General features: G+C 34.2%; 1 protein-coding gene across 4 annotated transcripts in view; it reads right to left on the bottom strand.

The window, feature by feature from the left end:
* Window positions 1–18,121, bottom strand: part of LOC107154837 (amine sulfotransferase-like) — a 45,670-nt gene that overhangs the window by 10,296 nt on the left and 17,253 nt on the right. For 3 of the 4 annotated variants that reach the window (XM_048792601.1, XM_048792557.1, XM_048792636.1), the window contains 5 exons: window positions 12,406–12,551; window positions 8,571–8,722; window positions 6,088–6,296; window positions 2,763–2,889; window positions 1,815–1,909 (listed from right to left, as the gene is read on the bottom strand). In XM_048792601.1, coding sequence (XP_048648558.1) covers window positions 1,815–1,909; window positions 2,763–2,889; window positions 6,088–6,296; window positions 8,571–8,712 — 573 coding nt within the window. In that variant the 5' untranslated portion in view covers window positions 8,713–8,722; window positions 12,406–12,551. Of the gene's footprint in view, window positions 1–1,814; window positions 1,910–2,762; window positions 2,890–6,087; window positions 6,297–8,570; window positions 8,723–10,313; window positions 10,886–12,405; window positions 12,552–18,121 lie in introns of those variants that run through there. The other variant, XM_015500566.2, reaches the window with a different exon arrangement.

Below are 18,121 nucleotides of genomic sequence, written 5' to 3'. Positions count from 1 at the left end.
CTTATGCACAGCAGTGGTAACAATTAGCAGCCTGAAGAGAGAGCCGACAGAAGGAGAGAATATCATTGGCAGCTACACTTCTGACAGATAATTAAGACCCAGAAAATATAAAGAACTAAAAATAACACACACACACAGACTCACAAAGAACAACAACCCCCCACCCAAACAACACATTCAATAAATCAGCAAATGAACAAAACAGACATTTCAAAAAGAAGTACAAATGGCCAACCATTACATAAAAAATGTTCAACATCTTTATCCCTTTATCAAAGCCACACTGAAATTCCATTTCACTCCAGTCAGAATGCACCAGTAACACAGGAGCCTGAGGAAGGAGGATCTTAAGTTCAACGCCAGCCTCACCAACTTAGTGAGACCCTGTCCCAATATTAAAAAAAAATAATAATAAAGTGCAGGAAGTGTAACTCAGTGGTAGAGTACCCCTGGGTTTAATCCCTAGTACCAACCAAACCAAAACAAACAAACAAACAAACAAAAAACCCCAATAAATGCTGGTAAGAATGTGAGAGGGGAAATGAACCCTTATGTACTGTTGGTGGGACTGCAAATTGGTACAGACATTATGAAAATCAGTATGGAAGTTCCTCAAAAGACTAAAAATGGAACTACCATACGACCCAGCTCTACCACTCCTTTGAATTTATCCAGAAGCATTAAATTTAGCATAGAGTGATACATGCATGTTCATGTTCATAGCAGCAAGAGTCACAATATTCAATATAGAAAAACAGCCTAGGTATCCATCAGCATATAAATGAATAAAGAAAAAATGTGGTATATGCACAGAATGGAATACTATTCATTCTTAAAGAACAAAATAATGTCATTTTCAGAAAAACGAATAGAACTGGAGATCATCACTTTAAGCAAACTAAGCCAGACTCAGAAATAGAAGTATCACATTTTTTTCTCTCTTATGTGGGATTTAGAGGGAAGAAAAGGAAGGCATGAATGTAGAAGAGACTATTAGAGAAGAAGAAAGGAGTCGGGGAGGTGAGAAGAGAAATAAGGGAGCGTACGGGAGAGTGTGGAATTGATCAAAATATGTTATATGTATACATGAACATGCCATACTGAAATCCATTATCAAAAAGTTCAGGTAATGTAACTCAGTGGTAGAGAATCCCTGGGTTCAATCCCCAGTAGCAACCAAACCAAACCAACCAACCAAACAAATAACGAAAAATAAATAAATAAATAAATAAAATAAAGATCATTTGAAATAACTTTGAAAAGATAGTTAAAATGGTATATTTTAGTTATGGATATTTTACCACAATTAAGAAGTGCAATGGGGATAAAACCAAACCAGAAATACTATATGCAATAGCTGTTCATAGGAAAGATGGATTAATTCTATGAGATTTCAGACTTAAAATAGACCTAAGCTCATTAATCGAAATGGAGATATTAGTGAATAAATTTCCTAGAAAGTTAAACCCAGATGAAAAGAGAAATACAGAACTGGGAACTAGGGACAGGGAAAATAAAAACATTCAGAAAGATACATCATGGAAGGGGTCAGATGCCTTCATTGCCATATGTGGTGGATATAGCAATGTGACTGTGGATAATGACTGTGGATAGTGAGAACACAGCCCTGAGGAATACCTGTTAATAAGGGATAGGCAGGAAATTAGGAATGCCACCCTCTTCCCTGCACCATTAAAAGTCTAAGGAATAGTTAGATATGAAAATGACTAGAAGAATGTGTTTTGAAGAAACCAAGAGAATAAAGGGCTTAGGAGAATATATACATATATTTTAAAATAGCCTTCTTATTCCACCTTCTTCATATCTTCATAGCACATGAACATAATATTGAAGTCATTTCTGCGTTCATACCAGCCTCTTATATGATCAAACCAACAGTTTGCTTCCACTGTGGAAAAAAAGAAGTGAAAATATAGATGAAGATGTTGCACTTATTGAACTCCTCCTCCTCCTCCTCCTCCTCCTCCTCCTTTTGAATAACAATAGCTATTCAGAAATAAAAATTTCCTACCAACTGACATCTATATTACTGTTTTTAAATGGGTACTGTATTGGGAAACAATCACATGATTTTCATAGAAACCTCCCTATGCAAAACTGTTCTATATATTGAAAGAAAGCAATAATACAGAAATAAAACCCAAGGGTCTAAGTTTGAAGATAAATTTTTAAGGTAAATTTTTTACTGCTTCCTTCACTGAAAACATGTTTTCATTTTTTCCGTTCCTTAAGATCTCTGGATAATAACATTAGCCATCTACAATGATACAGAACCTGAACACAGTCTTTAAAGGAGAGAGATCCTGATGCCACTCTCCAATCTCTTATCTATCCATCCTCCTCAGAGTGGAATGAAAATTCCATAGCTTCCTTGACAGCCTACCACAGGTCCATGACATAGCACAGAAACTCCTCCTGGTTCTTAACAATTCATGAATGTGTGACGCTACCTACATTTCTAGTTAGATGAAATTGCTAGAATATTCTTGCACCTCTTATGGTCTGGTTAAAATATTTCCTAAACAATAGGCTTCACAAATTTGACAACCCCCAATGGTCCTGGCAAGGATAGAAAAGCCATGTGTGGTTAAGTTGATGTACAATAGTAATTACTCACAAACATCCATGGTCTACAATTGTCCTTCCCTGTCTCTCTAAAACATGTTTCCTAAATTAGGGAATTTGGCCTTTGGCAGCATTGTTTCATAAACATGTTGCTTGATAAGTAAAGTCTTAGTTACCTTTTCCATCTAGAAACTTTTCCATGAAATGGTCAAGTGTATCTGAAGGTTTTAATATAGCTAGCCAATTTGTAAAATAAAAAAAAGAGACCAAAATATCTTTAGGATTTCTGTAGACATAAAGAACCTACAAGGAGAAGTACAAAATAATTTTAGCAATCCTTGGTTATTATTACAAATTTTTAACAGCTACATAATATTTTATTACCATATTGAATCATAATTATTTTCATATAGTCTGCTAGTCTTGGAAATTTAGGTGGTTACGAATTTATTCTTTTTGATATTAATTCAATTCAATTCAATTAATACCATCATTTATATGATGGTTCACATGTGTGCAAGAATGTAAGACAAATTTCTAAAAAGTGGAATTAATTATTTATAAAGATTTTAAATATTTTAAATTAGTTTACATAGACTGTATTAATTGAATATCCTTGATATTATCTGATATTTGATGTGTAGTACTGGAAAAAGTGAAAATAGAAAATGAAGTTTAGACCTCTGTTTAAAAAAAAACACGTTTAATCTCATAACTGAGTATGGACATGCAAATTAAAATTAGTTTGAGATTACAACTATCATATTGATAAAAACTTAAAAGTCTGATATGTAAAATTACTAGGGATAAAATAAGAAACTAAGAACACATGAATTACTGATATCAGTATGACCGGATACAGGTGCTTTCTTAACAATATACAGCCTCACCCCATAAAGTTGAACATCCTTGCATTGTGGCTTTGCAGTTCCTTTCTTGGATGTATAATCTAGGGAAGCTGCTGCAGATGTGCCCAGGTTACACACTCAAGAACATTCTTAGCAGCATGTAGTTATAGCAGAGTATTAGTGTAACCTAATTATTCAATGAAGAGAAAGTATAGATCTGATAGAACTACCAACACAACTTGTAAAACTATGCAGTAGTGAAAATAGCATTAAAAAACTAGAATAAACAAAACCATTTGGCAAAAATCCCCGGGGTGGGACAGGGAAAGAAAACAGAACAAGGCATAAAATATTATATTTTATTTTGAGACAGAGTCTCACTAAGTTAGTTGCTCATGGCCTCACTAAATTGCTGAGGCTGGCTTGTATTTGGGAACCTCCTATCTCAGCCACCTGAGGCTCTGGAATTATAGGAGTGCACCACTGCACCCAGCAGCACACAGAAGTTATCTCTTTTTCTTATGTAGTTGTGGAACACATTACACATGAAAAAACTGATTGTATGATTGACAATAATAAGTCCCTAAAATTAGAACTCTGTACTGGGATTGAACTCAGGAGCACTCGGCCACTGAGTCACATCCCAAGCCCGATTTTATATTTTATTTAGAGACAGGATCTCACTGAGTTGCTTAGCATCTCACTTTTTGCTGAGGCTGGCTTGAAACCCACAATCTTCTTGCACCATGCCTGGCCCAAAATCAGAACTCTTAAAGTACCATTATCTGATGATAGGTAATTATATAAACTCTTACAAATAAAAAAACAATATCAAAAGAGCGGAATCAATTAGAAAAATAAAGCTGATATGACAGAGTATCTAAAGCATTAACAAAATTGTATCCATACCCATACTAAAAAGGATATGTATCCTTTTAAAATGTTCAAATTCAAAAATATATATTTGGAAGTAGATATACTAAATACTTAATTCAAGAAGTAGAAAGAGAAATGCAAACAAAACATGAAAAGGATAATTAAAATGAAAGCATTAATCACAAAGTAGGAAATACTAAATTATGATTCCTAAAAGAAGTAACTTCTTCAGAGGATAGCACTCAGTGAAATTGAAAACACCTTGTATTCTGAAAACTCTAAACAGGAGAGAATATAAAATTTTCATCATTCCAGAATAAATGAAAATGAAATATGAAACCATAGAATTGGAGTAAATTGATAAGATCATGGGAAAATATGCTATACTTTTCTCAGCCATTTAAGATCTACACATAGTGGGTAAAAATACACTGAGAACAAGATAAGGTACATACGGAAGACATGAAAGTAAGTAGACTTGATAAAATAGAGCCACAGAATGAAGATGGACGAATGCTGGAATATTGTAATGCTAGCTGGCTCAGAACTAATCCCTGTTTCTATTAAATTAAAAATCCACATTTAAAAATCATTGTGGGTTTAAAATATTTTTAAGGTGGATGAGATAATTTGCATTATTAGTTAAAATATGTAAACCAACGAAAAATTATCACATATCAAACAGAAGTATCTATTTTTGGAATGAAGAATGGACAGTAGGAAGAGAGGAACAATAGAGATTCAGTATGTCAATATGTAGATTTCAAAATAGTGGAAATTTTTTAAAGCAAATCTTTCAAGAAATTGTGTTAGATCAATTGGTAAAACTGTTGGATAAGTATCATGCAATATTTATGTGCTTCATCATGTGTTGTATGAAATATAACTTATAATCATAAATAAGAACAAAAAATGAAGTTAATTAGGTAAAAGCTTGAGAGTATTTGCATAATCTTTGCAGTGGGAAAGTGTTTCCTTACTAAAGCACCAAAGCTACAAGTCATGAAAGTAACGTTAACAGATCAGTTACATAAAATTAAAAGCTTTCAACAATTTTTAAAGGTAGTCCATTGATTGGGAAAACACTGCCTTATGGAAATTGTTCCATAAAACAGTAAATAAGACAAATTAGAGAAAAATGGGCAAATGGATATTTAAAGGTTATTTAAGGTCCTATAAAAATATAAAAGGTAATCTTATTAAAATCAAAAGGTTTGCAATGTACTCAAGAACAAATTGTTTTTATTCTAGGATATTAGTCATATTTGATGATTACCAATTTTAATATGCATGTGAGGAGAAAAAGTATTCTCAAATGCTATTTACTAAAGAGTAAATTGATACATTATAGAAGAAAAGGAGGTAATGACTGCCAACACTTAAAATAGTTGGCTATTTTAATCTGAAAATTCCATCTTCAGTGAAACATGGCACAAGAATAAAAGCATGTGAACCTTCATAAGAATGTTTATTAAAATATAATATACACATTTGCTGCAACTTACCTTGTTGATTAAATACATATTAAATACTGTGAACCATAAAATAAAATCCTATGAAACCATAAAAAAGAATTTTATGGCCAATGTGAAAGACATTTTGTGATAAACTATAGAATTATACGTGCAATAGCTCAAGAGTATACATATATTTATAACTTCATATAATGTGCAAGACAACATCCTAAGCATAGAATAATTATAACATTTGAAAGTATGTGGATAAGGGGATTTAGTTTTTCTGTCCCCAAAATGGTTAATTAATCTGTATGACTTACTTTAGCTTTTTGATTCTTCAGACCTTTGGGTACTAAATTATACTGTAGATGGGAAGTGAAGAAGCGAGGAGATGGTCTTTTGCTATGGTCCACATTGTGATTATTGTATTCAACGAAGGGAGCTCTAAGGGCTGTTGTGATGTTTTCAGTTCTGTTACGATGTCCCTCAAAATAAATCAAGGATAGAATCTGCTGAGTCCAGAAGGTTCTTGTAAAGATAAATCATCTTGTTTTCAAACCTGAAGGAGTTGAAATAATAAATATCAACAGTAATCTCATGCATCGTGAAATCACTTGAGCTTTTTTTCTTTAAAACACTCCAAATATGCTAATGAGTTTGCCCAATTTCTGGTTTGCTTTTTGTCTATATTAAAGTTAGTAAAGATAAAATCAAATCGTCTTAGTTCCTTTCTCACTTAAGGAGTTGTGATTGTTCTGATTCTGTGACAGTGATGACTTGGATTAATTCTTGATGTTCTCTTTGTTTCCTGTATTCCATGTGAGGTCTTTTTTTTTATTATTAACTTGTAATAATTCGACCTATGGATGATGTAGGGTGTGATATTTCCACATACGCACAGAGACTGAGTTGATCACATCAGGGGAATTAGCACTTCCCACTCTGCCATGTCTTTCTGCTTAGATTCTTTGATTTCATTTATTCTAGATTTTCATAAAATAAATTATAATATTGAGTTCTGTTTTACTACATTTTATGGGTACTTCTGTCTTCGTTAGTACTTCTGTGCTCTTTAGTAAATAGCATTTGAGAATGCTTTTTCTCCTCACATGCATATTAAAAATGGTAATCATCAAATTGACTGCAACTTCTTTCTTAAAACTTTATCTTTTAGAAGTTTAGACAAATTAACAAAATTATAGCATGTTCAGTTTCTTCCCCCCTTTTTATTACCATTTAAGGTTATGAAATATTCTTATGTCATATTCCCGGGAAACCATGATAACACACATTATAGGGAAAGAGAAGACCAAAAATTTCAATGTTCTTATTGATTCTTGGTTCTTTAATGAGTTCAAATCTGCTCACAGGCTATGAAGGGATTTGGGAAATTCATGGAAATGTCCTACTCCATTTCCAATTAGATTGGACCCAGATGTGGTCACATGTAATGGTACTAAGGTTTTCCCTTATTTATTTATTAATGATTACTTTGAATTATTTATGAGTGGCAATGTGGACTTGAACACACAAATCCCACTGTTCTCAAGAGCAGGATAATAGTGCTTCTTATGAAGCAGAACCCACAATTTTGAAAAATTGCTCATGCCAAGAAATTTCAGGCTCCAAAGCTGATAACAATAAAAGTTATGGTGTCCTCTATGGCCCTACATAAGTTTTCATCAACCACTACAATCTTGGCCCAGGATATCCAGAAGCACTTGGCAATTTGCTGGTGATTATTAAGTTCTTTGGTAGCCATACCAATGGGTGATCACGTGAAACTGCTATTTTTCTACTGTTCTATCTCTGCCAAGTCTTATGATGGCTTGTGTGTCTGAACTCCAAATGAGTATCTGAGCTAGAGTTAGAAAATCTATGAATACACATCGTAAAGAAACGGAACTGATTCTTATCATTGAAATAAGCAATACCATCAAATATTGCTGTAATTATCAAGGTATTTGATGTGACCACACACTAGGCAAACTATAATTCAACTCTTCCATCTCAACAAAATAATTCAAGAACTTCAAAAGCACTGGGATCCATAAAGATTGGTGGAAGTCAATTTTCCAAAGGAAACCCATGCAAGCAATAGACTCATGCTGTTTACTGTACCATAAACGACAACATCCTTAGTATTTAACTCGTAACTCTCTTGTCATCTGTCAGCATATATAAAACTATGGCAAGTTAACAAGTTAGCTTACATATAGAATACAATTTTAGACCATTCTCAGATTGTGACAATGGAAGTCTTGAGTTCCAGAGTTTAGTGAGATAGAATGATTTCCTCAGTGCCCATCAAACTCTGTAAAATATTTAAGGAGACAGGCTGACTTGAAGTGAAAAACTGTACATATTTAGAAAATATATCATGTTTCACCAATCCATGTATGACCAACTTTATTTTGTGTGGTGTTCTGGGACAACCACATCATAAATAAGAAAACACTGTGTGTGAAATCTTAATATCTACAGCTTTACCTTTTAGTCTGCATTGACCATTGTAAAAGTGCAAACCAAGCCCTCCATGTGTCACTCCCTGCTGAAGTAGAAGCCACCATTTATAAAGGTTCTTAGTACCTTCTTTAGCCCAACTTCCTGCAGAAATACATTTTTGCCTTTCTGACACAAGGTATTTCTAACATAGTAGAGATCTGAATTTCGCGTAACTTTTTTCTGATCCTTAATGGATATCCAAATGTAGGCTGCTGCTGATGTCTGGGAAATAGCACATTTATACACATATATACCAATCCAAAGCAAAGAATATCAGGAGGCCACTCCTTACACTTACCAGATTTTGGATATGTTATTATGAAGACATCATCATCTCTAATTTCAAAATCTTCTATAGCTTCCAGTATTTCAATTTTAGCAAACTGACGTTGTAAATAGTGGCCTTTAAAGTTATATAAGTATGAATTCTTATTGTCCATGATTTTTCACCTACAAGTACAAACAAAATCCTCTTCAAGTTCTTAATATACTATAGGACTTTATTATTTTGTATACTTAGTGATAAATACATGCCAGTACCATTTCAAAGTCTTATATATATTAACTCTCTTACTATGCTAAACACATCACATACGTTAAATTACTTAAAACTACGTTAATCCAACATTGTTGTATTTTTATCATAATTATTTTAAAGATGAGAAAACAGAGATTCTAAGAAGTTAGGTAGTTTTTCCTCAAACCTCCATGATTCTAAACAGAGAGAAGAGGAAATCAAGGCACAGAGAAGTCAAACAAATTATTCAAAGTTGCCCAGTTAGCAGTGCTGGAAAGATTGGTAACAGACATTTTGGCCATGCTTTTAATCCAAAATATCTTAGAATTATCTTACATTTTTATTCCTTACATTTTTCATTATTACACAAATAAATTCTTTAATGGATACACTTTTAGTTATGGTAATTTTTTATGTCTCTGATAATTTTTTATGTCTTCTGAGGCTTGGGATTTGAGAAGCTGTTTTTAGTGAAAAATAGAAGAAAATGCTTTTCCTAAGGGACGCCAATTGGTTTTACTTCAGAAATATTACCTTAGTGTTACAAGATTCTGCATAGAAATTATGATAATTTCCAATAGAAGGTGTTTGAATTAGAAATTGGATACAAATTTAAATAATAAACAACAGAAAGTGAACAATCTAAACACAAAACATTTCAAAATTCAGATCAGCCAAGCAACTCTATTAGGTCTGTCTAAAAAATATTTATGGAATGTTAAATTAGTGAAAGAATCTCAGAAAAATCTAATAACTTAGAACCAGAATACATCATTTGAGAAGTAAATACTAAACACTAAACTCAGAAATTAATTCCAGGGTAATCTTTAATATTTTCAAAGTACAAATTTTCCCTGGTAAATAAAGAGGCTGTAATCTGAGAATAAGTAAATTTTTAAAATATTGAGCCTGTTTCTTCTTTCTCATATGTATAGACTCACACAATATTTGTTAAACAATTTTCTGAGGGAGAATTTACACTGCATTATATGGATAAATGGAGAAGCCCATAGTAGGAGGTATAAGTTGAGGAGAAAGGCAAAAGAGAAGTGTGAGTTGCTACCACATGCCTCCTACCAGCCCACAACATCGTCCACACACACCCTGAAATGTCACCAAGGGTTCCAGAAACTCTGGTGAGAAAGAGTATCAGGACAGTTTCTGAAAACATTTCAAATGAATGTTTTTTCTTATTTATTACATTTAGTCACTGAACTTTCAGTCTAAAGGTAAAGAGAATTTTAAGAGCTATGGTATCAGGGAAGCAATCGAGAAAGCACGTGAGGAGGTGCCCACTGGCTACTCAGTATTGTTTGCATGGCTTTGATGCATGTGGGATAACGCGATTGTGTAAGTAGGAAGCCTGTCTGTGTCTCCTTATTCCTTCATGGAAGTCCCAAAGAAAAGGGGTGGGGGGTGTTCATAGATAATTAGGGAGAAAAGGAGGTAAATACATATAGTAATCTCTCATTCAAAAGAGGTGAGAATTGATAGTGTCTCTGAATCTATCCTGTGAGTACTCACTGTTGAGATCAACTGCTGAAGGAAAACCAGCTCTCACAAAATTTTCAGGATGATCTGCTGTGTCACTGAGGAATAAATAGTCCATATGGAGTTTGTTTTGGCCAATGAGTACTGTCCTAGAAACTATTTGGGTAGCTCAGCTTGTGTAAATTGGATAAGATTTTGTTGATGCTGGGAAAAGCATATCAATTATTGATGATCCCAGGTTCTTTAAAGGGATCAAACGTTTTAGAGATACTAAAAAAAAACTTCAGGAGAAGAGAGGGCACATTTACTTAATTACAGAAATTATGAAAAAAACACAAGGATTCTAATTGAAATCTACAAGGAGAGTTCCTTGTATCTGAATGATGGTAAGTCAAATCTTTCAGTCCATCTCAGGGGATGGTGATTATTCTTCAGTTCCCTTCTTGCACTCTCCTATCATCTACCCTAAACTCACCCAGTTGTTCCTTCTATTGTTTAACTGGTACCTACAGAAAGTTCTAGGGGTTATATAAACTTCTGAAAAACACAAATTCCTTTTCCAGTGCACACTGGGTTGCCCTTTCTAATTGATGCCCCTACAATACTGTTACTTTTTTTTAATGGTAGATGTTACCTTTTTGTTTTCCACAATAATTGTTTTTTCATCTCAGATCTATTCTAACATCTCCCATGGAATCTCTTTTTTTTAATTTAGTTATTGATAGACCTTTATTTTATTTATTTATATGTGGTGCTAAGAATTGAACCCAGTGGCTCACACATGCCAGACAAGTGCGCTACCACTGAGCCACAGTCCCAGCCTTCCCATGGAATCTTAACTCATTCCTCAGTCTTCTGTTGCTCATATAAGCAGCTCTTAGATAATGATTCTCAGGTTCCCACTAAATGCAGAATCTGATCCCAGGGTAGATATCTAATCTTTTCAAACCTTCCCTGGTTAGAAAGTAGGGTGTAATCTGAGACTAATTTCAGTTTATAAGTATTAAACCTGTCTCTTATTTCACATAACATTTATCTAAAACTAAGGCTATGTTTGTAAAACAATTCATTTTCAGAGGACAGCAAATTGTGAAGAGTAGAAATCAATGGAATAGACTATGGATTAAAATGAAGGTTTTTAGATTTTATAATACAATTTTCCATAGAAATTTGTGGCCTTTTGAGGTTCTTGAACTCTTTTGCCTTCCTCTCTTCCCTCTTTTTCTCCCCTGACTCCACATAATTATCTGCTGTGAAACATCTAGACCAGTAAGTGTAACAGCCAAGTGAATAAGACAGCTGCTTTCATGAGCAGAGAGCATTTTGATTTCCTTCTTCCCAGCTACACAGTGTTACGTGCATCTAGCAAGTAAGAGGGATTGAGAGGAACACAGAGCAATGGCTGATTGCAGAGGTGGGGCAGGAAAGGACAGAGGAGCAGCTTGAGACATCTTGTACCACAATGTGAAGATTTATGCAAAGAATTCTGGACACAGATCAAAAGGGCACCAGAGCCAGCTTGCAGGTATCACATCTGACCACTTCAGGAACAATTTGAATTTTGCAATACATAATCATAGTGTAGATCACAACTTTTTGAATAAAATAAGAAAATATGAGTCTCTCCCAAGGGTAGACAAATGTTATTGACAGGAACAGACAGAGTTTTAGGATTTGTAGGCCAGATGGCAAGAATGAAGATAATATGCAGTTGTTTTTAGGAAGAAAGAAAAATATGCCAAGCTTTTATTCTTAATTATTTTTTCAATAATTTAAAATTGGAAAACTATTCTTAACTCACAGATCATACAAAAGTAGATTATTGGCTGGATTTGTGTCCCATAGATAGATTGAAAGCCCCGGTCATAACTGATGTGAATGCATGCAGAAATAAATGAATAAGAAGGAAAATACCTATTTGGACTGGAGTATCATGAAGTAAGTATAGAAGAAATTATTGGAAAAGAAGTTTGAATGAAGAAGAGGATCTTCTTTAAACATTTTAAAGTATATTTCCCCAAATTATTAATTTCTTAGAATAAAATTTACCATGTAAAACTCTGGCACACACCACCTTAACCAACATTTGAAAGCTAACACCATGAATATTGCTGTTTATACCAACCTGACATTTCTCCTATTATGATCATTAAAGACATATAACTTCAGTTTGTTTTCTCAAAAAGTTCAACCTCATTTTATCATTAGTAAACATCAGAAGAAATAAATCTGAACAATATTACGGCATGTATTATTCAAAAATGCTGTAGTCTGTAAAATGAAGAAAGGAGAGAAATTATTTCAGATTAGACACAAAAAAGATAGAGTACATGATGCTGAAGTTGATCATGTCACAGAAAACAAAAAAGTCTATATAAGACATTATTGTTACAATGGAAAAAATTTGAATATGTATTGGTGGTTTATATAATACTACTGTATCATTGTTTCATTTCCTTATTTATAATTTTATTTAAATAACTTATTTAAGTAACTTTATTGTGCTTATTTTAGTGTCTTATATCTTAGGAAATTCACATGCAAGTAATTAGTAATAGAGGGGAATGATTTCACGGTCTCAAGCATTTTTCATATATATGAAAGTTGAAAAAGAGAGGTAGGTACAAAGAGAATATTGAAAAAAATGGAGCAAATATTTTTTAAATGGTGATTATGGGAAAGAATACCCATAAATTTGTGGTTCTATCCATATAATTTTTTAAGTTTGAAATTACATGAAAATGATTTCTCCCTTTTTAATGGAACTGTTTACTTTGTTCCATAATATATTGAATACACACACACACACACACACACACACATATATAAATTTGCTTTTGATTTTTACAACACCCTTGTTTTATAAAATAATATTTAAGCAGCTGTCTTACAATCCTAAAATAAGGTGTGGTATAATTTGTGTACACATATATTTAGAAAAAGAAACATGGAGATATATATATATATATATATATATATATATATATATATATGTTTTTGTGTATGTGTGTTTGTATTGTCACATTTAAAAATACTTATTTAAACATGGTTATATATGTAGTGTAAATAAAAGTCAATATATTAACATACACAGAGTAAGATGTAGCATACATAAAAGGAAAACATGACCAAGTGCTCATGTACTGCCTACAGTTAAAGATTTAGTGTTGTCAGATACTTGCCCCTACTTACAATAATTAATTTGGAATTTAAAATAATGAGAACATAAATAATTCCACAAAAGAAAGACAGGAAAATAAATAAGCAGAATATTAAGTGTAGTAGGAAAACATTTGTGAAAATGTAGGAAAAAAATTTAACTGAGGTCAGGATTTACTTGTAAGACAACTTCACAACTTGCAAGTTAGAGAAATTGAGAGCACTTGCTGTTCCTACAAATGATCTGCTCCAGTTGATATTATTATTCCATTGTCAAAGTAAACACAATGCCTTTTTAAATCTTCATCTTTTTGATGTAGGATTGTAAGAGTCCTTCTTTGGCATTTGGAACACTACTCTCTCTTGATCCTTCTCAGCCCTCTAGACCTATTTCTTCTTAGCCTCTTTTCTTGCTTCTTTTTCTTAATTGAGCCCTGAGTCTTAGTGTCCCCAATTTCCTTTTCAGTCCTCTTATCACTCAATGCTTTTTCCTTGTAGGAGTTCCCCCACAGCAACTCAAGTAATTTCTTGCTATTTAAAATTTAAATAATATTTCCTGGCTTTCTTATTGTTCATTTTTTCCAAGAATTTTATTTCTTATACTCTTCATCTTGGTAAACTCTTATTTAGCTTTTGTGATCCAATGAAATATTGCCTACAGTAAAAACCTTTCCTGGGACAAGCTCGACTGGAGGTGGAAGCCCGGCGCCAAGCCAGACCGGAGGAGGAAGCCCGGCCCTGCCCGGCATGCTAGTCCGGAGGAAGCCCATCAACCCTTAAAACCCATCAAAGCAGGTGTGGCTACCAGCACGGTTCTGCAGCTGATCCAGGTACCCGATTTCCAACTCCCCCACCCTTAGCTGCGATAACTCAAAATATTTCCCACAAGCTTTTGGGGGTTGTAGTTATCAATGCAAAACAACAACTGTACAGGCAGCTGGTTTCCATCTCAGAGACTAGAGTAGGGAAAATACAGGTGGAAGCTCATGTCCTTTCACACTGGCTATATCCACCACCCTGAACACAGAGGCTCAAGCTAGGAAAAGACAATGCCACCTACTGGAAGCAAGGAAAACAGTGTTCTGACTTTTTTTTTCTCTTTCTCTCTTTTCTTCTCTCTCTTTCACAACCTCAACATATGTGAAACCAAGAACTGTGCATGAACAACCAAATCACCAAAATAATATAATATAGAGGAATTGCATATACCCCACCTTCTCCCCATTTTTTTCTTTATTTCTATCTTACTTTCTTTTTCCTTCTCTCTTATTTCTCTTTTCTTCCTTGTTATTTTTTTTCTTTTCTTCATTTGTATTCCCTCTATCCCACTTTCAACCTCCTAACTTTTGGTATCTATACATAGGGTAACTATCTAAATACAGATAGGAGTTTGAGTCTATACATTCTTCCATAAATTATCAGTCTATTGGTTAGAGTTCTCCAAAGTTGCTAAGTTAGTTTAACCTCATACCCTCACTTCTTTCCCTCTAAGTATAACATCCTTTGTCTGAAATTAAGTTTTCTATATGCCACCAGATAGGGTATGCCTTTTATGAAACTAATGACTATATTCTTAAATAATAATTAAAACCAATATCTGTAGAATTAGAATCTAACTATAAATGTATTAATAATGAAAACTTGTGCTTAGATGATGTACTGTTGATATTGGGAACTGTTAACATTGTCTTTCTCCACAAAAGAGGGATTTTGGAGCTATACAAAAATAATATAAATATATAAGGGGAAAACCATTAACACAACAGTTTCACAAAGCTAGAAAGAAACATGAGAAGTATGAAAAGACAAGGAAAGAAAGGACCACAAACAATACAGGTCAATTCAACATTAGATGAGGTAATATCTGCAGCTGATGGAATGTCAGATAAAGAGTTCAGGATATACATGCTTCAGATGATCTGGAGTCTCAAGGAAGACATTAAACAGCAAATCCAGACAATGAAAGATCACTTTGACAATGAATTACATAAACAAATCCAAGAAGCAAAAGATTGACTCTATAGGGAGATAGAGGATATATATATAAAAAAAAAAAAAACACAAAGAGAAATCCTGGAAATGCAGGAAACAAAAACCAAATTAAAAACTCAAATGAGAGTATTACCAGCAGAGTAGAACACTTAGAAGATAGAACTTCAGACAACGAAGACAAAGTTTTTCAACTTGAAAAGAACATAGACAGCTCAGCAAGAATGTTAAGAAATCATGAGCAGAACATCCAAGAATTATGGGATAATATAAAGAAACCAAACTTAAGAGTTATTGGGATACAAGAGGGTATAGAGGTCCAAACCAAAGGAATGAGCAATCTATTCAATGAAATAATACTAGAAAACTTCCCAGACTTAAAGAATGAAAAAGAAATCCAAATACTAGAAGCCTACAGGACACCGAATGTACAAAATCATAAGAGATCCACACCAAGACACATAATAATGAAGATGACCAACATACAGAATAAGGAGAGAATCTTAAAAGCCACAAGAGAGAGGAAGCCGATTACATTTAGGGGTAAACCAATCAGGATAATGGCTGATCTTTCAACACAGACTCTGAAAGCTATTAGATCCTGGAACAACATATTTCAAACGCTGAAAGAAAAAGGGTTCCAACCAAGAATCATGTATCCACGAAATTAAGCTTCAGGATTGAAGATGAAATAAAAATCTTCCACGATAAACAAAAGTTAAAAGAATTTGCAGCTACAAAACCAGCTCTTCAAAACATCCTTGGCAACATTACAGGAAGAGGAAATGAAAAATAACAATGAAAACCAACAGCGGGAGGTAGTATAGTAAAGGAAAAACTAATCATAGAGGAAAAACAAATCATGTTAAGTAACATACATGATCAAATATGGCTGGAAGTACAAACCATATCTCAATAGTAACCCTAAATGTTAATGGCTTAAATGCACCAATCAAAAGACATAGGCTAATAGAATGGATTAAAAAAAAGATTCAACAATATGCTGCCTACAGGAGACCCATCTGATAGAAAAAGACATACACAGACTGAAGGTGAAAGGTTGGGAAAAATCATACCACTCATATGGACCCCGGAAGCAAGCAGGGGTGTCCATACAAATTTTATTTTATCAAATAAAGTAGACTTCAAGCCAAAGTTAATCAAAAGGGATAAACAAGGACACTGCATACTGCTCAAGGGAACCATACACCAACAGGACTTAATGATCATTAATATATATGCCCCAAACAATGGTGCAGCCAAGTTCATCAAACAAACTCTTCTCAAGTTCAAGAGTCAAATAGACCACAACACAAAAATCATGGGAGATTTTAACACACCTCTCTCACCAATGGACAGATCTTCCAAACAAAAGTTGAATAAAGAAACCATAGAGCTCAATAATAAATTTAATAACTTTGACTTAATTGATATATACAGAATATACCACCCAACATCAAGCAGTCCTAAGAGCCATAGCCAAGTAGTAATGATGCATGGCATTTTTGGTTGAAAGGTGATGCCAGCAAGCCATTGAGATGATGTGATTATGTTAAGATCTGCATTCAAATGGATATTAGACCCCTGCTGTCTGCCTCAGCATGCTACTTTGGAGCTCTAGCGGGACTCCCGGAGAGTTCCCATTGGTTGGGGAAGTGCGGTAGGAGGGACTTCCGGAGGAGGGATTTGCGGTTGGTGTGTGGGTCCGGGAGAACGCCACATGTGTGGGTTGGCATATTTCCCGGGAGCATACAGAGCACTGGTGGGAGTTTCAAAAATAAAATTTGTTCCTGTTTGAGTGGCTCGTGATTTTTGTGCCCAGCCAGACTGTGGCAATTGGTGGCCCGTGCGGGGAATGCCTGAAGCTCAGAGGTAAGTAAAATTGCTCGCCCCGAGGGAAGGCGAGAGAATGGGTGACCATTTCAAGAAAAAATGTGTTCTTGTTTTGATTTATTTTGTTTTTGTTTCAAGCTGCCTATCCCTAGAACTTTCTCAGGCAAACTGGGAAAAATGGTTGGCTCAAGGTTTGAAGTTGTTCGGCCCTAAGTAAGAGAAAATTGATACAACGATTTTTTGTTCTGTTTTTGTTTCATTCTGTTTCGGTTTTGTTTTATGTTATCTTGTTGGGTTGAGTTACCTTTATAGTAGATTAGAAATTAGTAAAAAACAAACTGAAAAACTGTTAAGTAAATTGTTAGAGGTCCAGACTATGGTAGAAAACATGTTAGGTCAAGCAAAAGAGAAGGTCTCTCGAGCTAGTCAGATAGAGGAACATTTAAAAGAAGAAAGCTTAGAGAAAAAACAACCATCAGGGGGGGAGCTACAATAGGAGGCTGCTACAAATAGATCAAGAAATAAATAGACATGGATTGGGTTTTCAGAAAGGGCCACTGAGACAATCAAAATTACTTGGAAATCAGAAAGACCAGTATGGGTTCCTCAGTGGCCCCTGACTAAAGAAAAGATACAAGTAGCCCATGGCCTGGTCAAACAACAATTAGCGGAGGGACATATACAACCTTCCGTATCTCCCCATAATACTCCCATTTTTGTCATTAAAAAGAAATCTGGTAAATGGGGATTATTACAAGATTTAAGAGCCATTAATAATGAGATGGTTATTATGGGACCTGCTCAATCAGGGATTCCCCAATTGTATGCTTTGCCAAAAACCTGGTGTGTTTTAGCTATAG

Source organism: Marmota marmota, unplaced genomic scaffold (assembly GCF_001458135.2).
Source record: "Marmota marmota marmota unplaced genomic scaffold, marMar, whole genome shotgun sequence".
Taxonomy (NCBI): domain Eukaryota; kingdom Metazoa; phylum Chordata; class Mammalia; order Rodentia; family Sciuridae; genus Marmota; species Marmota marmota.
This window is presented reverse-complemented; position numbering and strand designations above follow the sequence as displayed.